At 51.9% G+C, this 23,750-nt stretch overlaps 1 protein-coding gene across 1 annotated transcript in view; it reads left to right on the top strand.

Annotated features, from left to right (window-relative positions):
- The window catches only part of PCNX2 (pecanex 2), a 194,611-nt gene that overhangs the window by 150,992 nt on the left and 19,869 nt on the right, over positions 1-23,750 (top strand). Inside the window, exons 24-26 of the mRNA XM_081123781.1 lie at positions 2,499-2,557; positions 6,405-6,620; positions 18,742-18,995. Coding sequence (XP_080979907.1) covers positions 2,499-2,557; positions 6,405-6,620; positions 18,742-18,995 — 529 coding nt within the window. The remainder of the gene's footprint in view (positions 1-2,498; positions 2,558-6,404; positions 6,621-18,741; positions 18,996-23,750) is intronic.

Below are 23,750 nucleotides of genomic sequence, written 5' to 3'. Positions count from 1 at the left end.
GGGCTCTTTCCTTTTCAAAGCCGGCCTGAAGGCATTTGGAAGGAGCCGTGAGGTGGTGGTAGAGCGGCCGGCGCCGATGGCCCCGTGAGACGTCCCGGGATGTCCCTTCTCTCCGGGCCCGGCCGCAGTCGGGATCCTGCCCAGACGGCTCGCAAGTACCCGGGCATAGAAGGGAGAGAGAAGACTGTCTTTTCCGAAGACAGAGCTTTTCATTTACTCAAATCACCTTTCGATCCAGGCATCTTTTTTTTTTAATCCTCAAGGAAATGTTTTTATTGATTTTTAGAGAGGAAGTGAGAGGGGGAGAGACATTGATATAAGAGAGAAACATCTCTCAGTTTCCTCCTGTATGCAACTCAGGGGGCTCGACCCCGCAGCCTAGGTGTGTGCCCTGACTAGGAATCGAACCCTCGACCTTTTGGTGTACAGGACGTCGCCCCCACCAGCCGAGCCACATGGCCAGGGCCAGGTGTTCTTTTCATCTCTTCTAATTTCCAAGAGACAGATTCACAGAAGTCTGCGTTCCTAGGTTTCTTCTTAAGCACCATTACCAACAAGTGTTCGTCGTTTGTCACGTCATACTCAGGCGTCAGCGATCAAGTTGAAATGTGGCAGCCACTGTCCTTTCTTCTTAGCAGGTGTCGTGAGAGCAAACAGCTTCAGATGCAGCATTATCTTTGACTGTTCATTTGTTCATTCAGCGGATACTTATTGAGTGACTACTTCACGCCAGTCGTGAGCCAACAGCTTGCCCTGCGATACTTAGGCTCTGGTGTGAGAGGCAGATGAAGTAATCAGCCCTGGCCAGTTTGGCTGAGCGGTTAGAGCGTCGCTCTCTCACGTCGATGACTCTCTCTCCCCCTTCCATTCTAAAAATCAATAGAAAAAAATCCTCAGGTGAGGTTTTAAAAAACATCAAATAATCACGCAAAGAAATGTGCGGCCTGGTGTGGAGTGAAGGCTCCAGAGCCAGCCCATCCGGGCTCAAAGCCGGGCTCTGCCACCTGCTAGCTCTGTGACCTCGGGCACGTCACTTAACCCCACCGCATCTCAGACCCCTTCTCCGAGACAACGGGTAATACCTGTAAGCGACTTATATAAGTAAGTGCTACTTACTCCGTTACGATTAGACACATGGTAATTCTGTCATCACTGTTAGTAATACCACCCACGGCGAGAGGTGCAGTGCGTGGGACACCTCATGGCACGTGGGTCTCACCCGGAGCGGGCCTGGGAAGGGTTCCCGGGGGGCTGGGACTTGAGCTAGACGAAGGGTGAGAGGAGTCGGGAGGAAGAGAGGGCGGGACTGGAAGGGCGTGGAGGGCACGCAGTCCCAAGGATGCAGGGGAGGGGTGTCGGGAGTAGGAGGTCACCTGGGAAGAGGCCAGCGGGGTGGGAGCAGAGACAGCGAAGGACAGAGTGACAGCAGGGGCAGGGGACGGGCGTGCTAAAGGTCAGTTCTTTCACAATTATTGTAGGACCCTCATTATGTTCAAACTTGTACGTAACCTTTGTTCAATGACATATTTGTGGTGAAAGCCCTTTCTTAATGGCTTAGGTTTAACCATATGAAATTGCCATTTTATGGGCCATAAATAGCTGAGTATCACCAACTTCACATGGTTGACATCAGTTCCGTATTTCACCCTTCAAAGTAACGACGAGACCACCACTCAGGGTCTGAACCAAGAAGGCGGTGCTGGGCAGGCACAGTCTCCGAGCAGAGCAGACTACGGCAACTGTGAGGGGCGCCGGGACGGGTGAAACTCGGGGACAGGTGAGGTTTTAGAGGCATCAGTGGGGTGGCACCACCTCCACAGGCAGTTATTGGGGAGACTGTTGGTGGTGGGTCACCCCTCAGAAGTCTGGAGTGAGTCTGTCCCTCACCCTATGGCTCTTAGAAGCAAGGGGCCACCGTGGATTGGCCGGTTTACAAAAGCTGTGGACTGAGGTCACTTGTCCTGCTGAAGAGGTTTCAGACTGGTTCTGGTGGCCACTTGTGGCCACGGCTGCCGGCAATCTGTCTTCTCCTAAGTTGGTGAGAGCTGTTTGCGTCTTTGTGGTTCACCCTAAGGAGGCCTGTAAGTCCACCCCCAGCTCTTGGAATCAAGTGGTGGAGACGATGACTGCTCGCCAGGGTTTCCTGGGGCCGGTTTGAGAAGAAAGGTGCCTGTGGCTGCACCTCTGTCAAGTTCTGAGAGCGGGTGGCCCTGCACTGGCAGCCCAGCGCCTGCTTTGGTTTTTTGGGTCCGGGGCGCCAAATGGGTGAGGCGCGAGGCCATCGCCCTGGTCCTGAGAGCTCCCGTCTCCTCCACGCGATTCTTGCATGTCTCCCTCCGTCTTCTGTACCCTGAGACCCCCCCTCTGCAGCGCTGTCAAATGGGAGCCACCACCCGCATGGGCCGCGAGAGCTGCATCTGCCCTGGGCTTCCCGCCACGCGCGGCGCTCTCACTCGGAGGCGTCTAACCACGGCTTTGCATTTTGTGGCCCCTTGTAGTACGAGGCGCGTGGATAATTCCAACACAAGGCTGGTGGTCCAGATTGAAAGGGATCCAGGTAAGGCGCCCCCTTCCTTCTCTTTTATTAAGACCATTTACTTGTTGTATAGATGGATTCCTTCAATCCAGAGGGGATTCAGGACGCACTGTTTTAAGCTGTTGTGGAGACAGCGCATGTCTTGGTGACCGTGCGGACTGGAAGGCAGAGCTGTGCGGATAGACTGGGCAAGCACAGGATGTGGTCTGGAAGTGAATTCGTCCATTATTTAGGATTGATTCAGTATTAAATGCCTCTGTTAATTAAGACCTGTTTGTTTCTGTGCGATAAACATCAAATACAGACTATAAACCTTGCTCTTTTAGTATAAAATTCTTTGGAAAATGAGCTGTATAGGACACTGACTTGTCCCTAAAGGCAAGCCTTTCCACGGTCCACGATCTAGGGTCCAGAAGCCTTCAGAAATTTTGTTCAACATTAAGCTATGGAAGGATTTACCTGCTAGAAAATTATTTTACTTTTTTCTTTCCATACTCTAATTTTTAATCATTCTACCTCTTTTTGCTCATATCAGAATGCAAATTTTAACTTGTTTGTTTATCTACTTCACTCTCCCCTGTGCCAGAAATTTTGTTTAGGGAGAATCGTATCATGCGTATTATGTGTTTGAATTCCATGTACATGATTAATTCGAAATCATCAGTTGAAATTTGAAACTAACTGGAGAGACAGGTTTATTTCTTTGTTGAACTTTATGTCAGTACAACTTAGAGGTGGGTACAGATAGCTCTAAAGTGTAGCTGGGGGACTTGACACTGCAGGGCCATGGATATCGGGCACATGGACAGTGTCACAAGGGCACTGCGCCTTAAGTTATTCATAATTTTGTCTCATTTTATCTAATTACACAGATGTGTGGTCATTGTGTTCTGAGAAGATCTCCACTTTGGGTGGATTCAATGGTTTTGTTTATTTAAGCATCAAACAGTTTGAACAATTAAGCAAAAGTTAATTTTCTCATTCAGGCCCTTCCTTTAAAACTGCAGAGACTCAAAATAACCTCTAATTAGTGTCTCAGAGTCATCATAGAAAATGAGCGTGATGCGGGTCAGGCAGGCTTCACCTGCGCAGAAAGCGAGCACACTGACCCTTCATTAGACTACGTGACAGGACTCAGCCCACACAACAGTTTATTTCTTTCAAGTAATCATAATTAGGTTACAAATACACTAATTTCAATTCAGCTTTTTACTGTCATGAATGCCTAGCAACGACGTTTATAATTTGATAGTATTGTCTCAGAGATTTCTCAGAGGTGGCTCGGCACACTTAGGAAGGAGCACCTAGGGCCAGTCTTCCCCTTTCTGCCCCCCAGTCGTGCTTCAGTTTCCAAAGGGAAGAGCAGGGAAACCCAGTTCAGACCCATAGTCCATCTTGGACCTCCCTGAGTCTGCCCCACTCCAATATCGCCCAGACTGGAGCCTGACGTTTTCTTCTGAGCAACATTGTGCATCTCTGACTTTCCAGAGCCAGCATTTACTCCCCAAAGAAAAGATTCTCCTAAAATAAAAGTTCTGAATGTAGACTTTCCTCCACCCACAAGACCCAACCCAGGAGGACTTCCCAGTCCATTCCGTCTTCTCAAAAAAGTCTCTCTCCTTCACCATGAGACATGCAGTGGAGGGAGCGAAAGGAGTCGGGGCCCAGCAGTGAGATAGAGGAAATGCACCATGGACCCCAAATTCCACACCGCCCGAACACACAGACCCAGGGCTGCCGCTGTGAAGCAGGCCGTTCTGTCATTTCATCTTTGCTGTATCTGTCTGTCCTTCACCCTCCCCTTGGTGCCACCACCCACCCAGTTAGAGTGGCTAAAGCTGAACAAACAGGCCATAGTTGCTCCCACCGAACTCTCAGTCACCGTGAAGGGGGGATTATAAAAATGGCACGGCCACCCCAGAGGTCAGCAATCCCACCCCCAGGGGTTTACTCTAGAGAAATGACAACTGTTCCCACAAACTTCCGTTCATGGATATTTTAGTGGGTTTACTCATAATCACCCAAACTGGAAACACCCCAATCCTTCACTGATGAGTGAATGAACACACTGTCGTCCATGCACAGGACCAGTGCTCAGCAGCGAGAGAACACACCACGGCTACGTGCAACATGGGTGATCTCAGTGCCTCCCCCGAGGGCTGGTTACAGGACTATAGGCATTCTTTAAAACCCATAGGATTGTATACTGAAAAGGGTGACTTTTACTCTGCATAAATTATTACTCAATAAATCTGAGTTTCATGTACATATATAATTTTAAAACACTAAATGGAACCTACATATAATCTAATAATTTATATCTATTTCTATAATACGTAATATATATTTGTATATGATATATAATACTAACAACAATTACCTATATGCTAGCAGATAGATAACTAGAGTGAGCTATTTACTGTTGATAAATTATACCTCAATGACTTTGATTACAAAAAACACCCTGGAGTTACTTAATAGGTATGTTCTTAAAAACACAATTTCTCTTAAAGAAGCCGAACAGTCTGTGGTGTCATCTGTTATTCAGCAGATATTTAGTTAATCATGTCAGAAATTCTGCCAGTGTCGGGATATAGAAATAAGCAAAAGAGACATAGACCCATCTTTCTTCACTTTATGGTGTGTTGGAGGAATCAGATGTTAGTCAAATGGCCATAAAAGCAAATACACACAAAAAGCAAAAGTCCAATTTCAACTGTGACCAGTGTGTCTAAGCAGAGGATCACGGTGCTGAGAGCTGGGAAGAGGGGGTTTGGCCCAGCGGGTGGTCAGAGGTCTCCTGAAGGGCGATGGAGCTGCGGGCTACAGATAGCAGAATTAAAGCAGCGAGGGATATACGACAACCCAGGCCCAAAGCTCAGTGTCTACAAAGGCCCAGGGAGGGAAACGCACGTGAGCCACTCGAATGAATGAAGATCCGTGTTGCTGAGCACAGAGGGTGAGGAGGACCTTGTGTGAGGTGAGGATGGTGACAAGAAGGGAGGGGATGGCGCAGTGCCTCCTGTGTGGCCATGTACCCTGGGCTTGCTCAGGACCGTCCTAGCCTATTCCTGTGAGTGATGAATGACATGGGACCCTCCTGTGAGTGATGAATGACGTGGGACCCTCCTGTGAGTGATGAATGATGTGGGACCCTGTTGTAGGTGGTAGGAAATCTTGTCTCTATGTTAACGGCACTGAGAAACCACCAAGGGCTCTAAGTAACGGGGCTGGGAGGCCCTGGGTAGCACGTCCAAGTCCAGCCGTTCAGTTTAAAAAGCTGATTCCGCCTGGTGTAGAGCAGATCGGCGGGTCCCAGCGAGGATGCACGGGCGATCCACCCGACCGCCGCGCTTGTCCTCCTGAGGAATCACGTAGCTCGGGATGGGAGACAGGTCATGGAAATGGGGAAAGGTAGAAAGGTGCGAAAATATCAGAAGAAAGTAAAAGTGAGAGACGTGGGTGTGAAGGAGCGGGACCCAAGGTCCCTAGGCTACAGCTGACTGGCTGTCGGTGCCGTTCACCGAGATAGGGAACAGAAGGGGCCCGACCTGGGCGTGTTGAAGGTGAGGAGCCTCTGAGACATGCAGGGGGATGTAAGTGGGCAAGTGGGTGTGAGGTCTAGAGCGCAGACGAGTGGCCACAGCTGGAGAGAGGAACTTGTAAGTGGCCGCACTTAGACCCTACTTCAAGCCTCTGTGTAGGTGAGAATGCCTGGAAAACGCATAAAGGGACGAATAGGAGGCCTCACGAAATCCGCTGAAATGGCTGAAGCATCTGAAAAGCCTTGATCAGATGACAGCTGTGCTTCCCAGGGCTGAGCGCGGGGGCAAGCATTCACCGGGCGTGTTTCTCGTTCTGTCTTTAGCCAACGATGACAACAATCTCAACTCCATCTTTTACGAGCACTTGACAAGGTCCCTCCAGGAGTCCCTCTGCGGAGACTTGGTTCTCGGCCGGTGGGGGAACTACAGCTCCGGCGACTGCTTTATTTTGGCCTCAGATTACCTCAATGCTTTTGTTCACCTGATTGAAATTGGAAATGGGCTTGTCACCTTTCAACTGCGAGGACTGGAGTTCCGAGGTAAGAATCCCCGTGCTGTGGACGCTGTCGGAGGCACTGAGGAGGAAGGACTCCATGCCTGCACCTGGGGTCCCCACATAAACGGTCACCCGAGGGGGTGAAGACGGGAAACGTGGTCTGGTGTAAGCCTGTGGGGTAGCCAGGCAGGACTTTGGTTCAGTTCTTCTGGGAAAAACTCAGAAGCCACGGGAGGTCATGGAACATGCATGGGCTCCATGTGGGTTCAGCCAGACCTAAAGCTGAGCCTGGTTCTGTGGGTCACGGGTATGGGGGTTGGTGAGGGCAGGTGGGCAGGGTTCAGAGCCAGTCAGAGTGGCTGCCTCACACTGTTGTGTGATTTAAATGAGACAATGTCTGCGCAGGCCCTGCATGAATGGTCATCGCTCTGGTTGCTGCGTCCACCTGAACCTTGAACGTCTGGCCCAGTTTTCCCATCAGGTTGTGCCCTGGCGTGTGTGGGGATTAGGGTGACAGATGCACTCAGGTCCCTGTCCTGTGCTCTCTAGTTATATCTTCATTCACTGCATGTCTTCCTGGCACCTCCTCTGTGTCTGGCTAAGTTGTAAAGCTAGAGACTCAGTGGGCACGTCGCCTGAAAGTCTCACCCCGGTGGTGCTCACCTCCAGAGGGAGGCGTGCAAAGTAACCAGTAAATGTGAGCAAACTAGCGCCGGGGCGGGGAAAGAGCTGGGAAGGAAGTGAATAGATAAGGTTCTGGGACCTTAACATTACTGAGGGGGTGAGGTGAGCAGCTGCTGCATGAGATGCGCTGGTCAGGGGAGGCTGGAGCGGAGGACGGGAGGATGACTGCCCAGGCCAGGGACCCACGGTGCTGGATTGACAAGGCAGGAGCCCTGGGAGCATCCTGCACCGGGGGGCAGCAGGAGGCCCGGGCACATGGGGCCTTGATGCAGGGTGAGGGGACTGCATTCTATTCTGAGCAAAATAGGGAGCCACGGAGGGTTCTGGAAAGTGAAATGACTCACCTGATTTATACTTTGAGGTTGTTCTGGCAGCTGTGTGGGGAATGCACTCAAAAGGGACAAAAGCAGAAATGGGGAGACCATTTGGGAATGTCTGTAGCCACCCAAGCAGAGGGGGATGGTGGGGACAGAAGAGCTGGGAGGTGGGGAGGGCCGGGGCGGACCAGATGCTGGGAAGGGGGGAGGATGCTAGGCTCCGTGTGCTCCCGGTGTCTAGGTGGGGTGCCTCGGCGGGCGGAGGCGCAATTCCTGCAACTGGCAGCCGGGTGAGGAGCAGGGTTCCTGCACCTGGAGGTGTGAGCGAGAGCTCCATTTTGGATATTTTCATTTTAAATGCCCTTGATCCAAGTGACTATATCCTGGAGCTAATTGGACAGACGAGTCTGATGTTCCCTCAAGGAGACATTTATCGAGCCCTGGGCGCTGTGAGAGCAGAAGCGAAGGCCCCACTTAGGAGCTCGCAGCCTCCCTGGGAAGACGGACCCGAATGAGCAACTGGTGCCCAATGAGGGCCGACGGGGCCCGGGGACAGAGAGGGGAATCGGACTGGACGGGCTGAGCGAAGGGGAGGCCGTGGTTAGGAGGGAGGGGGGGGGACAGCTGGTATGTAACAAAGAGGTCCACGGGGCTGGGAAGGAAGGGGTCACGGACAGTGCTAGAAAGGAGAGTAGGGCCAGGTCACAGCCAGCTGGAACGTCACAGGGACAGAAGGTCATCTTTTAGCCAAGAACAAGCTGCTGCTATTTCATATCGTTAACAGCATCACCCCCAGAGGACCACATCCTCGGGCTCTTAGAATGAGAATTGCTAAGCGCAGCTTTGTGAATGTCCACTCCTTTATAAATAACGTTGCTAAATAAATTCGTACAAAGGTCTTTTCCTTCTGGGTTTGATGATTTCGGTGTATATTCTGGGCATCTGTACACACTGTCGGAATCGAGCTTAGGGAGCCTGTTTTGGAAAAGGTCACCGGGCTGAGAGTAGCAGTCAGATTCCACAGGACAGTCAGAGGGGCGCTCCCCTGAAATTTTGCACAAATGCCAGAAAATGTTACAGGAGGGGTGGAAAGTACACGTCTCCAATACAATAATGCCCAGAATCATCTATTTTCAGAGCTTTCTGGTTTTTTCTTGAATTCCAAGGAAGAACTTTCAGAGTCAGCCTGGTTGAGTCTGAGCTACAGTGTCTGCCTCACGTTGCATGTGGCCTCCAGCTTCTTTAGAAAGCCGCCGGTGTGGAAGGGTTCAGGGTTAACCAGATGGCGGAGGCTTAGGGCATCTGCCTGCCTGCGGCTCCTGGTCACACGCAGGCCCTCCCTACCCTCCCAGCTGAGTGTTCTGGCCTCGCCTCACAGCCGTTCGGGCAGGGGAAGCATAGCTAACCACTGCAAAGTGTAACGGTTTCAGACAGCACGGGGGTCCTGTTATTTCTCGCTATTGTGTGGGTTGACTGGTGGCTCTGCTGCTGGGGTCACTCACGCAGCTGTGTTCAGCCGGCAGACGAAGGGGACCAGAAGGTCCACAGGGCCACGTCAGGGCCAGCTGCCACCATGGCACATTGGCTCTTCTCCATGGGACCGCTCAGCCCCCTGTGGGCGGGACTGGGCATCTTTACAGCCAGGCGGCCTTGGGATTCCCAAAGGGGGGCACAGACCCTTCAAGGCCTCTTACGGCTCAGCCTCAGAACAGAGAGCGCGTCCTGTTGGCCAAAGCCATTCCCGAGGACAGCTCAGATTCAAGTGATGGAAAAGGGGCCTCGTCGCAGTGCATGAGTCACTGGGGGCCGATCGTATACAGCACACCAGGCTCCAGGCACGTCACCAGGTGAATGTGGAAGGAGGCCCAGGGCTGATGCCAGGCGGCCGGGCAGAGGCAGTGCCTGTGAGGGGGGCTGCCCGGGAGTTCCTCCTGTGATCACGAAGTGATTTTCCGTCCCCCTGCCACCCACAGTGACACGTAAGTTGACTGTGAGGGGGCCTTAAGCACACTAGAGGCGCCCTGAGGAAAAAATGCCACTCTCTCTCATGTGCCGTACACTTTCTTGGACCTACTTTGATTGTGGTTTGGAGCCCGGGGCCATTGGGAGGGCCTATAGTTTGACAGAATCGAAAGTATGTTTTCGCAGGAAAATCTAGTCGACCCCAAATGACTGCTCTGTGTTATTTATATTCTTCCAGATAGCCCAGTGCAGCGTCCCAGGCCAGATCTGCATTCTCCTCCCTGGGTGTTTTTCTAAGATATTTCTTCAGCATCTAACTTTTCTTCCCATTCCCTGTTTTCCCAAATAGCAGGCTTTATTTTGGTCAGATTTAACCTGCTTCAGCACAACGTGGGGCAGTTAAAACAGACGTCAGGTGGTCCTCCCGCGGCCGCAGTGGAAGCGGGTGCTCAGCCGGCTCCGTTAAGTTGCTCAGTGCTCAGCGTTTTCCTTGCGATGAATGATACCATTTGCATGTATCTTCCACATCCCTGTGATCAGATATTTCCAGTTTTTATTCATATACTAGTTCAAACAGGAGAACATAACTGATATTAATCACCTTGTCTTTTTATTTAAAACTAAGTAGTGATGAAAACTGTTTGCCTTGAGTGTTCGTATGACTAGATCATGACTCCCTGTGACCAGGCCATTAGCCACGATGCCAGGCATGTGGCCACCCACGGTGGGCGGTCATGCATGTTTCCTGATAACAAAATAAGTCACCATGTGAAAACCAATGCCAATTTATTTTCAGAATTCCTGCAGAGTTTGTATACTCGGTTCTTTTTTCCTGCAAGCTGTGAAAATCCGACTAACCCAGCCAGGCTCCTCGGTTAGGCGGTGAGACCCTCAGAGGAAAGGCCTCCCCTCTTATCCTGCCCCCCCATGCTGCCGGCCTTGGGAGGAGCCCTGTAAACACTGGCTGAGTGGGAAAGCAGAGACGGTTCAGGTTCCGTGAGCACCGGCTATATGCCAGGTACCAGGCTAAGCTCTGCATTTGTTACCAGAATATTCCTTATAATTATTATAAAGCAAGCAGGTGTCTTTATACCTATTTTACACATAGGGATGAATGCAGGTCCGGGAGTTGCCTCAGGCCTCCTGGTCCCCAGTGGTGGAGGGAGGTCAGCACTAGAAGTGGCCGATGCTGTAGTCCTTGACCTTTGCCGTGGACCCCACAGCCAGGGAGGGCGGACGGGGAGGGGGGAGGAAGGAGGGAGGGAGGAGGGAAGGAGGGAGGGGGAGGGAAGGAGGGAGGGGAGGGAAGGAGGGAGGGAGGAGGGAAAGAGGGAGGGGGAGGGAAGGAGGGAGGGAGGAGGGAAAGAGGGAGGGGGAGGGAAGGAGGGAGGGGAAGTAATGAGAGCATATGATAGAAAGAATGACTAGCCATTTCTTAAATATTTGTCTGTTGAAACTCAGAAACAAAAGCTTTAGGTAACTGTGCTGCTCGATGTTGCCATAGCAGCACCACCTTCAGCGCCTCGGTTTCTCCACCGGCCGACCTCAGGGGCCCTGACACCCGCAGGCTCCCCGGCAGGATGGGCAGGGAAAGCGAAGGCGCCGAGACCAGGACGGAGCAGCACAGGGCCCTGGTCTGGAAAATATCAAAAATTAGGATTTATGTGCCTGTCTGTGCGCACTGTTCTCAGCCATCCCATAGCTTGGCTAACACTCCATAATCGCCGGCCTGTGGGGACATTTTAACAGTATCTGCGTAACTTAATCTTATCTAAAGCTAATCCAACCCCAACCTTTGCAGTAACTGGCTCGCCCACCGAGAGCCGTAGCTCCCACATTAATCGTGGATTATCTAGAATTCTCTCTTCGCTGTAGCGATGTGCAGGCAGGCCATTAGCCAATCCTTAGTGCTCACGTCTACACAGCTTCAGTAATTAATCTGTTAAATCCTTTTGTTGCAAACTTTATCCATGAAATAATAGGTTGGCCATTCAGATTTCCTAAACACGTGTGCGGTTTTTTTATTTAAATGGCGTGCGTGTTAGTGGGAGAGACGCAGCGATGCCGGTCTGGGTCACGAGTCTGGGAAGAAAAGGGGCTCTTTCCTGGGACATCAGTCTGCAAATGTTAACATTCAACATCAGAAGCAAGTGTGTGGAGACAAGGCTTTGAGTTAAAAATGATAGAAAGTACCTGACTCCTGAGAAAGGTTGGAGACATTGGTTTTCCCAGCTGTAAATGGGGCAGGATTGGAGGAAAAATCATCTTATTCACAGAGGTAATTATTACATATTTCAACGTTTCTTATGCGTCAGACCTGCCCGGCGGTACCATGTATACTAAGCTGCTTGGTTCATTTCATCTTTTCCTGTGGGCTGGTAGAAAAAAGCAAATTCTGGCATCTTTTACTTGCAGTTTATCTGGCCTCCTTAGACAGGGTAATAAAGGAAAAATGCTGATTCTAACTTCAAAGGACCAGACCTTTCTGCTGGACAAGTTGCTTTTATTTTATTTTTTAAATATTTTTTTTACTTTTCATTTATAGTTGACTTAAAATATTATATTAGTTTCAGGTGTACAACGTAGCAATTAGACATTGTATAACTTATGAAGTGATCACCCTGATAAATCTGGTACCCATCTGGCACCGTGCGGAGTTCAGTGTCTTGACCTGTAAAGGGGAAATTACACCTGCATAGCCAGGCTGCCATGTGCGATAAATGAGATGCTATCTGAGAAAGCTCTCTTTAAATGATAATTCACATCACCACAAAAATAGATGATGTTTTGAAATAAAATTTGAGAAAATCAGTGCCGTTTCATTTAAAAGTATTACATCACATTTAAAATCTAGCTTGCCAAACAGGTCATAAGAAACATTTGATTCCCTTGGGCAGATCTCAAAGCAAATTGATGCTCCTTGGAATATAAAATTGTTATAATTAAGAATTTCTGCTGTGTCCACAAAACGAAACATGTTATAAATTACTCTCAGATATTTTGTCTTTTTCCTCGGCTGCACCCTGGGCCAGTTCCCGTCTGGATTCTCTGTGACATTTCAAAGACGCACGAGTCCTGAAGGACTGGGAACTGGGACGAGGGGAGACATTAAATAATAAAGAACCAAAGTCATCCAGGGCTCAACAGACCACCCCTGTCACTGGTCTTAGTTCCGCTCTGTGACCTCAGGCGTGTCACTAGGCTCTTGGCACTGTCTTTCCCACCCTTAAGGTGCGTTAATTTAAAGGGATGATTATCATGGATGTTTAGCAATCAGGAAAGAGGAGGTGTAATGGGACAGGCTCGTGGTGGTGACAGTGGCCACAGCTGCTTCTCCTACTGAGGGAATCTGCTGTCAGAGACCATCCCCCACTGGAGAGTCTCAGCCTTTCTCTCCCTGTGGCTTGGGGGAGGCAGAATCTCTGGAAGATGAGTCTTTTTATGGCGGGGAAACCTCAGTTCTTCCGAGTCAGCTTCAACAACCAACAGTCTGCAGGAGGCCTGTAGTGTCCTTTATTCTGATGAGCATATAAATCACTTTGACCTTCCCCTAGGGGTTCATGTATTAGGAATTCTAGTTTTCAACAATAGAATAAAAACTTTCAGATACATGATTTTATCATTACATGCGTAGAAAAGTAATGTCTCCAAGACACTGAAATCTCATTATGAATTTTATTTTTGTTCGTACAGATCTTAAAGCAAATGGAGGCTCCTTGAAATATAAAATTGCTATTTATTAATTGTTAATTATTTCCTCTCAAAAGTGAAATCTGCTGAGGTCTAACAGATGCAGGGTCTCCTCCCAGGGCAGGTGGCTGAGGACAGATGACCTGCTTGCTCCTGGAAGCTCGTGTCGTAGGATTGCGTCCCAGAGAACCAGTGAGGGACAGAGAGAGGGGCTGAGACAGGCATCTCCGTGACACTGGAGCTGCAGGACAAGTTTTTTTTGGGGAAAAATCCCACTGTGACCTTCCTGAAATTGACAGTCACTCAAAAAATATTTAAAGCCTTCTGTGACGTTGTTTCATTTGGTCACAGTGTAGCGGGGACTGCGATGGCTGATCTCCCATCACCGGCTTCCTCTTTATTCCCGTAAGGCTGCGGGGACCCTTCCTTAAAAGCAACTTTGCTCATGTTTCCTTGGAACTTAAAAATCCCCATCACCTGCCTGTCGCCTGTGGAATTAAGTACAAATGTGTCCATAGGAGTCAAGTTTCCAGTCCAGCCAGCCTGCCCTGAGTCCCACCCCTTCCCCTCAGGGATCCTGTCTGTCCCCTGGCCCAGGCTTCCCAGGGGACCTTCCCCAGGGGTTGTTTGGAATGGGGGGTAAGGGGGTACTTTGGGTTAATTTTCAGTTGCTGGACCTTCTGTTCAGACAACTGTTCTCCTTTTGCGTCCCAACTTTCCCAAGAGAAGGTCACCTCCGCCTCCAGCCTGGGTGACCATTAAAGCCGCGTGACTGCACTGACCAGGGACAGAGCATTAAAATGCCCTCCTGCTCGGTGTACAGTCACTGTCAGAACCCGGGAGAGAAATGGCCCAGACCAAGGCGTCCCGGAAAGGCCTGGCGATCTCCGTGTCTTCACCAGTCTCTCAAGTCCGCCCCTGGGTGACACTGGCCTCTGGAGAACCACGTTCCTACGTCTGACTTGTTTGACCACCTACACAAGCGCTTTTCCTCCGCACTGTGGCACATCAGCAGGGCTCGGTGACTGTCCTGTGCAGTGTCACTAAGGAAGGTGTTCCCGTGTCCACAGTGTTCTCCCATGAGGGTCCTGCGGTATCATCTTGCCAGTGCCTTTGCCATAAAAAGTCATGATCCCTCCGAGCAATTATTTTGTTTTTGTTGTAAGGACACAAGAAACTATTCAAGTTTTCCTTCTCCGTCGGCTGCTGGAAAGCTGAAGGGAAACCTGTGACCGACCTCGGTCAACATACGGGGCATCATGGAACACTTAGGGTCTCTCAGTGTTATTCCGGCTTCAACATATTTTTCTGGCCCCGATTTCCACTTAAATTTTATCATTTGCTTCCCTACTGGGTGTGCCTTTTCGGATTGACTTCGTTCCTTTCTGGAACTGAGTGTGAATGTGTTAGCCAGGCCCGCCTGTCTCCAGTAGACGCGGCAAATGGCACTCAAAGTGCTTGCTCCCCTGCAGACAAGCCCAGGGCGGAGAAGTGGGGTGCTCAGGAGAGGGCCTGGCCGCAGCAGCAGAGCTGCGCACACTGTGGCTGCACCCGGGCAGTCGATACATATCCCGTGTGGCAGGACATCTGGGATCTGATAATGACATCTGGGATCGGATAAATGCATCTTCAGCCCAAACACTCAATATGCACAGCTTTAATCAGGCATTCTGCTCTATCGGAAAGAAAAGATCCAAGATTCTCTCAAAATGAATTTTTAAAATATTTAGTAAATGCCTTCTACGTCCCACTGACAGACCATGAGAACACAGCAGCGTCATAGATGCCAAGAGTTAGTTTCAATGAACACACAAGACGGAGCCAGCCAGCCTTCATCTCCACCAGTGGTGCGAACGGTCACACGTGGGGGCCACTGACCTTCAACTGTCCCCTTTGGAGGGAATGTGCTCAAAATCCTGTGAGCCGATCCCAGAAGTGTGAGGGCCTCGATTTGCATTTGAACAGCAAGATTAGTGTCTATGCAGATGTAATCTGGTTTCATTATTTTCATAATCTTTTACAACGTGATCCTGACTGTGAATCTTTGTTCCTAAGGGGAGGTCCGCAGACCTACGTGAACTGAGATTATTGAAGACCTTTGGTGGTCCTGGTGTCCTACCAAGCCTGTCGGTGCTCACGGCCAACACTTTCCTCCGCTGTCCTGTCATCACCCGGGTGTGGTGTTAACGTATCTCACCGGGATAGTAGCAGTCCAAACTCTGCATCATCTAGTGTGCACATGGACACACATACGCATGGACACACACACACACAGTTTTCCAGTTGTTTGATGTAAGGAAAAAATAAAAAACCCTGACATTCAGCCCAACATGATAAATGCTAGCGCTGGGTGGAGAAGAAAAGAGGGAGAAAATTAGCAAGGAGCTCAGATTCCCGAGGCATGTCATTTAAGGTTTACCCAGTTCTGCAAATCTAAGTGGGATGAAACCTTCCTTTATGCTGCGTCCTCCGTAGTATGTTTCTAAGAACTGTCTTCTTTTGTTGAAAGAGTGTCTTCCTAAATTACAATATTAACTTGCAGCAAACCACTTTGGAGGCATGAGAGGGCTCCCACCACTGGAGTCGGTGCCTGCAGTCCCGGGGTCCCAGTGGGCCGATCAGGTAGCGCACGGCGGTCATTGCTCACTCCGGGTGCCCCAGGGTGTGCGGCCTGAATTACCCACTGCTCTCAGTTCACCTGTGTATTTCTACACAGCTTTCCCAGAGGGAAGAAAGGTTTTATATTGCAGAATGAGCCCAGAGACCTTTGAAATGTTTAAGAAAGTGCTTTCAGCTCAGACCCAAACCAGTGAGGTCTTGGAGAAAGACAAATGGAGTCATGATGTTGCCAGTGGAAATGGGGACCTTGCGGTGTCGCAAGAAAAGCATCTTGGGGACCACACCTGGTTGGATGAGGTATGGTGCTAAGATTTATTGAAGTTGGAGCAAACACAAAGGATTGTCCCAGGCCCAGCTCCATCCCCCTGTGGAAAAAGTCCAGCCTTGTCTTCATCAAGCCCAGAAGAAAGGCCAGGGCCCAGAAATTCTGTGCCATTGGTTGAGTGCGTGTCAGAGCTTAGTCCAGTCCAGCCTTGGTCCGTCTGGCCAGCAGCTGTGCGGTAGTGTCTCTTCCCGCTGTGCTCTGCCGGTCGGTTACTCTGCCCGGGCCGGCGCTTGGAGCCTGCGCTTGGAGCCCACGTGGCTGCTAGAGAGAGAGGGTGCTGCCGGCTCGGGGGGTTAGGGGGAAGGGAAGGGGAGAGCCTTGCCTTTGTCAGGCTCTGATTATACTGTCTCAGGCTTGGGAGCGACCAGACGCCCTTTCAAACTAACCAGTCAGTGTCCCGGTCCTGCCCAGGCTTGTCCCGGGCCCCCCCAACCAGTCCACTTACTAGACCTGCCCGGCCTTGTCCCTTATCCAGCTGGGCTCTTTCCCAGGCTGGGCTCTGCCCCTTGTGTTGCCGTCTTAGTTCCTACGGCACAGGCCTCGCAGTAGAAGGACCTACCCCTGTGCCCTCTTGGCTTCTACTGGGCATGCACCCAACAGAGGAATTTTCCTCTCACTGTTTTACCTTTCCCTCCATAATCCCGGATAATGACCTGTAAGGATCCTTCCTGCCCACTTTGGGGATTAGGACCCCAGGCCCAGGACGCAGTGGGACCCTGGGGAGCCTGTGAGTGCGCAGCCGCCTAGTGCAGCAGGCGCAGTGTCCGTCAGCTCCCCGGTTTATTAGGCTTCACAATGCCTGCTCCCCTCTGCTCCCCTCCTTTGTTGATATCTAGCTACCTGTGCTAACAGTAAGATCGGGATCAGTCCTTCACCATTTCACTTAGTTACGCAACCTGCTTGCTTTCCCCTCCCTGACCTTGACTCCTATTTTGTAAACTCTTATCCTAACAGCTCTGTGTGTACAGCATTATTTGAAGGTTGTAGTTTTCCGTCTCTGATCTAGTACGAGGATCTCACTCGGGTTCTGCAGGGAGGCTTAGTATGAACAGCGCCTTTCTTTATCTGCCTCCACGGTGAATGTAATACTTCTGTGGCATCTGCTGTGCATCTGCTAAGTAGGGTGTCTGTTGCCTTGCATATGGCGATTTGCGTAAGAATTCTCCTATTTGATCATTTAATCATTCATTCAATCATTCCACCAAATGCTTTGTTAGCACCTACTAAGTACCAGGCACTGTGAATATGGAATCCCAGGAAAAGTGGATCCTGTGGAAATGAGCGTAGAGACAGGTTTCATGTCCGAATTGAGTCTCAAAAGACACATAGAAGGTCTCAGAGACTTACTCTGTTGGCCACAACTGAGTAATCGGTGATCCTTCCTGCCATAAAAAATTAAAAAACTGGGAAAATAGATTTCAACTGTTTTCAGATATCGGGCAACAGGGAGTGCAAGGCTCTGATCAGTGAGCAAAAGAAAACCCATAGAGTAAGCTGCATAAATGCCCCTGCTTTCGGAGGTGGAGCCCAGCAGGGCACAGTGGTCTGGCTGCACTAGGGAGGGAGATGAATGCGGGTTGTGGGCGCTCAGGTAGCTCAGGTAGGTTTTATGGGTCAGAGCACCAGACAGGAGTGAGTTTCTCAGAGCTGGACCTGCAGAGATCAGTATAGGGATCCCCCGTGGTGCCTGGGTGAATGTTAACCTGCTCTTGTGTAGGCAAGCCGGGGGGCGGGGGCTGAGCTAAATAGAGATTCGGGAGGGCATCGGTGCTGAGATGGAGAAATCCTCATCAGCCAGTGGAGAGGCCTTGTGGGTCATCCCAGGAATTCAACTGAGACCCCAGGAAGACCGTGCATTGGGAACCGGGACACTGTCACCTTAGAATAAGGGCTGCTCCAGACATTCCCAACCAAAGATTAAAAACCAAAGATTCAAGATGGGAGGGGGGTTGGGATGTTGGGCAAAAAAGTGAAAGGGGTTAAGAAGCACAAATTGCCAGTTAGAAAAATAGTCACGGGGATGGAAAGCACAGTGAAGGGAACATGTCCAATATTGTAATAACTGTACGGTACCTATCTGGGGATCACCTCCTAAGTTATATAAATGTCTAATCACCGAGTTGTAATCTGCTGAAACTAATATAATATTCCACATCAACCGTAACTGCAAAATGAAAAGAAAACATTTCAAAAGGATCCAGCTGACAAGCTGATGTACAAATAAATTAACTGCTTAACAGAACATAACTCTTTCTAAAGGAAAACAAAAGAGCCCGGGCTGTCAACACTGAACATCAACAACATCCGACATATAATATAAGTTTCCAGGTATGAAAAGAAGCTGAAAAATGGGTAGGAGACAAGAATCGGAATGGTATGAATGCATAAAAAAGTTCATGACTCGGGAACTGGGGCTTATTCGGGGCCCTGTGTGAGCTAAGAATTGAACAAGTCTCCTGATCCCCAGACTCCGCAGCATCTTCCCCTCAGAGCAGGCGGGGGGAAGCCCCTTGGAAACACAGGTCGCCCCCAGCCCCCCGTGTAACCCGCCGCGTGTGTGCCCCCAGGGACCTACTGCCAGCAGAGGGAGGTGGAGGCCATCATGGAAGGCGACGAGGGGAACAGGGGCTGCTGCTGCTGCAAGCCCGGCCACCCGCCCCACCTGCTGTCCTGCAACGCGGCCTTCAGCCTGCGCTGGCTCGCCTGGGAGGTCACGCGCACGCAGTACATCCTGGAGGGCTACAGCATCGTGGACAACAGCGCGGCCGCCATGCTGCAGGTGTTTGACCTCCGCAGGATCCTGATCCGCTGCTACATCAAGGTGCCCTGGGGTCCGCACGCCGGGCGGGGCGGGGGGCGGCCGGCTCGAGCTCAGCCGAGCTTCGCAGGGCGCTGAGTCGGGAGGCTCCGCTTCCGAACCCGTGCCCGCTGGGTCCGGGCACCGCTGGGTTTGCGGCCAGTCCCCGAGGGCTGTGGCTTAGCCGGAGGCCCGCGCCTCGCGTCCTGCTCTAGCCGGCAGTCCGTTTCTCACCAGGCCTGTGGCCTCGCTGCCAGCGCAGCGAGAGTTACGGTGACGCTGGTGGTGACGGGTTGCAACATCCTGAAAATATTACCAGCCGCGTTTACATCTGACAGGTGTCGATTTAGATGCTCTGCAAATTTCCCCTTTAGAATGACCGGAACTACTTTCTAAGCTAAACTAAGCTCAAAAATAGAGCTAAATGATCCATTCCGGATTAGTTACCACAGCCTGTCTCCTCTCCCATGTGGAGACTAATCAGGTGTCTTTTACCTGCTCAGTACCCATGTCTGCCCAGTGGATACTCAACTGCTGGCTTGGAGGAAGGCCCCTGGACAACAAGTGGGAGGCTTGACGAAGGTCGCGGAGTCACAGCTGGGCGAAGGTGTTTGCTAAGGGGGGGCCTGGCGGGGTCGGCCACGGCTCCTTGTGGTGGCTCCTGTTCTGAGGCAGCACTTTGCATGGTGGAAGCTCTGGACGGTCCTCAGAGGGTCCACATTTTAATGCCATTCAAAGTGAGGGCCCTCATTCGTCTGACACCCCGACCTCCCTGCCAGCTGAGGCTGAGACGGGTGTCCAGCAGCAGCGAGGAAATTCAAAACCCAACGTGGCACCTGAGGTCCAGGAGTTTACCAGCTACAAGGTGGACAGTTGGAAACTTGGAGGCGCCCCCGTGGGGAGCCCCACCACATGCCTCAGTCGCTGCTGAGGTTGACAGGAGAGAGAAGAAAGACGGTGAGGTCAGACGGTTCAATAACCCTTATCACAGCCCGATGCGATTGCAACACGGAATGTTCAGAACATTTAGTGGTTCGTTCTCACCACCTTCGAGCATGCTAGAGGGATGCAAAACTTTGCATCCAAATCGCACAGAAAGCGGCCATTATTTTGCCCAATTTCGCATAAACTGAGGACGATTTGGGGGAAGTAAATAAGGGCATCGTGACCTCTTGCCTCACAACTCCATGGCTTGTCCCTCGGACCTTAGAAATGAGACCACAGGAAGCGTTTCATACGTAGTCAGGTCTAGGCCGCCTCAGTGTGTCAGCTGGGATTAGACCTGGCAGGGGATCCTGAATATCTGTGGCGCACACACATGACACCTGTGTCCCCTCACATGTAACTGAGGGCTGGAGTGGCAGCTCTGCTCCAGGAAGTCCTCAGGGACCCAGGCTCCTTCCATTTTAAGTGCCCCTCCCCCCGTCTTAAATGGATGGAGGGAAGGACACCGGAAAAGAAGACCAAGGGCCCCGACCCTCTGTCCCTGCAGAGCTCCCTGGAAGTGGCCTCAGTTTGCTCCTGTGACCCACTGGCTGGAAGTTGCCATATCCCAGTGTGGGGGCGCCTGGGCAGCCATGAGCCCAGATAGAAATCGTATGTCCATGGAAGAAGAGAAATCAGATGTTAAATGACAACCAGCTCTCTCTGAGCCTCCCTCAGAAAGGACAAGGAGTATCCCTTGAAGGTCCCCTTAAGGTCACAGGTGGCCGCAAGCTGGGCAGTGCAGCAGGCCTGGACCCAGGGGCTGGCAGGTCAAGGGGCAGCCTGGCCCAAGAACGAGTGGCCTGGAGTTTACTCCAGAGAAAGCAGCTGGGCCAGCAGGTTGGGTCTTTTCAGGCCAGATGGATGAGCCCTGGTGCCAAACGTCTCCTTGTGGCCTCGAGAACAGGCTGGGCGCTCTGTCTGTTGTCCAGGGCGCTCCACGGGCCCGCCTTGTTTCACACCCCTCCCCCTTCACAGTGCGTGCACCCCCACTGCACCCCCACCCGCCCCTTGCACAGCTGGGTCCCCCGGCTCCCGCTTCCTCACCCTGTGCCCACGCTCACAGCCTGAGCTCTTCCCACCTGAGCTCACCACCTGCCCTGGTGTCCGAGGCTGGCATCCCCCCTTCCTCTGAAACCTTTCTTATTCCACCTTCTGGCAACTTCCTAGGCATATACATGTCACTTGTCTTCGGGGCCCCAGAGCTCGGTGTAATGACTCCCTTGGGGAGGTGCCCCGTGCATTGTTGGACTGAATGAAGGAAGTTGCCAGGTAACATGGAACCTGGCATCTGGGCCATACAAGATGCAAATGCAGGCAAGGGTCCTAGTGATCTGCTCCAGCCAGTGTGGTGACAGTGGGGTTCAATCTGTGAACCTGGGGCTCCCCACAAACAGCCTTTCCATGGGCCACCTGATGGAGTCAGCCGGCCACTGTGAGTGGGAGGCAGGATGGGGGTCCCTGTGTGGGTTACCCACCTGGCTTTTCCAGAGGCCTCGGGGGCACCAACTGGGTCCTTCCTCTCTCCCTGGGACTGGTAGTTGACATGCACACCCTCCTTTTCTAACGCCTGGAAACTTTTCTTAACTCCAAATCAGCGCTCAGAGGGGCTGAGACTTGGAGGCAGGTGGGGCTTCAGGTGAGATGCAGGTCACGTCTCTGAGCACAGCTCTGGGCACTTTCCTTCCCTTTGGTGGGGGACGCTCGGAACCTGCTCTCCGCCCCTCGTGGAGTCAGTCAAAGGAGAAGTCAGGGGTGCTGAGTGGCTGTTCGAATGGAAGAAACAGCATTTTAGGAGGAAAAGTAATGAATATTTTCTTCTTTGGTCTTGGTTCCTGGCTCATTGAAATTGCCTTTGTAGCTCTGAACTGCTTCAGCTTCCATGAGTTCAGTTTTATTCCTTTTGTTATTTTTCACTGGACAGGCGAGTCAGAAAGGCAGGGAAGCTTAGACTAATTCCTTTACACAAAAGGGTTCTTTTAGTCCCCTACCAGGCTGGGTTAGCTCCCTGACTCTCCCGGAACACACTCGAAATCATTTCCTCCCTGCGCTGGAGGTTCCCCGGTTCCCCCGCCATCTCTCCTCCATTCACTCGTGTTGAAAACCCTCTTCTGGGTCCAGGCACCGCTTTCTAAGGGGGCCCGGGTTTCCGGCTGCCATCGTTGTGGCCGATGCTGTGGACAGGAGGTGGGCTTTCCGCTTGCCTTGCAGCCGAGCCAGACACGTCGGTCTGCCCCAAGGCCCCCGTCCTCGAAAGAGTTGCCTGGTAGGATCTACAATTAAAATGAGCAACCGGAGAACCCTGCGGAGGAGCCAGACCTGGGGAATTAATTCAGCAGAGGCCCTGCTTGCGACAGGGACGGGGCCGTGCAGCCGAGGGGCACTGTCCCTTCTCATCAGTTTCACCAGCATCGCGTCCGTCTCATTCCGACAGGTTCCCGAGGGGTTCACACTGATCGTTGGCGTGTGTCCCTGACAGGACTTCTGCCTGAATGAAGTGGAAATGGGGTGTGGTTTGCACCAGCTGGGTGGCTCTGTTTCCAGGAGAGAGGGACAGGTCCCCAGTCCCCTCGCAGGGGAAAGCTGAGCACAGAGCTGGGTTATGCTCCAGAGTCGACGCTGCAGGGCTCTGCCAGAACCAGAGGAAGGAGCTGAACCTCTGGAGCTCAGAGTCCTCCTGAACTACTCTGACTTCATGGGCTGAGAGATTATTTTAATTCCGCCTCAGGAAAGACTGGAAAGGTGAATGATCGCCCTTTGATTTGTCCGTTTTCCCCGCCTGGGACGCAGGATTAGGACCTCCTGGGGAAAACTAGACCAGATGCTGGCCACAGCCGGAGGTTTGGACAGACCTCGTTTCTTCTCCCCTTTGGAACTGTCAGCTGAGAAGCGGTGACTCCGGCCACAGTCACAGGCCCTCATTTGCTTGTATCTTTGGGCCGACCACTTAAACTGCCACCTCACAGCAGCTTTAAATTACCCTCCACTGAGGAGACAACGGAGGGCCCTCCAGGTTCAGAGCGTACATTCTGAATATTAGGTGTGCGCTCTGGTCACCACGCAGGGTAAGCTGTGTCCCGCGTCCCCACCCGGCTGCAGGCCCCAGCTTGGCTGCCGGGGCGGCTGCCTGAAGCTTGCCGGGTAGTAGGTCATGGATGCCAGAGATACGGTGCTGTTACTATTTCTTGTGTGAGTACATGTGCCAGACGGTGCTAAGTGCTTCATCCACATGATCTCACTTAGACCTCAAAGCAGCCGTGAAAAGCGGCATCATTAGCGCTTCTGTCTCCCCCCTCCCTCCATCTCCCTCCCTCCATCTCCCTCCTTCCCTGCCTCCTGACACCGACCAGCACTGTTGTCCTTGGCCCTGTGCCGCTGGAGAACCTGCGACCTACTGAGTTCCACTCACACACACACCCCCCCCCCCGTTTTGGGGTCAGGAGGACTGTGGAGCCTGTGGGACTGTGGGCTGCCCTCGGTCCCAACAGCAGAGAGAGGCCGACCCAGGTGTTTGCTGTAGTTTAGCCCAAACCCAGAGACCACGTGTGTCCGTCTGCTCACCTGCTCACACTCCTGAAATCACCTGAAACCACACACCTCAGCCACCCCGACCCGATTTCAGGCCCCAGCAGGGGTGGGGCCTGCCCAGAACAGTGCCACTCACTGCCGTGGCCTCAGTCACCTCAGCCTGGCCACCTCCACTCCGTGTGCGTGACCTGTCTCCTCGCAGAGAAAACCAGCAGTCGCGGGTTTGATTCCATGGGAACACGCATCACCGCCGCCTTGCAGCCAACT

This window comes from Miniopterus schreibersii (assembly GCF_964146895.1).
Source record: "Miniopterus schreibersii genome assembly, chromosome: 21".
Lineage (NCBI taxonomy): Eukaryota > Metazoa > Chordata > Mammalia > Chiroptera > Miniopteridae > Miniopterus > Miniopterus schreibersii.
This window is presented reverse-complemented; position numbering and strand designations above follow the sequence as displayed.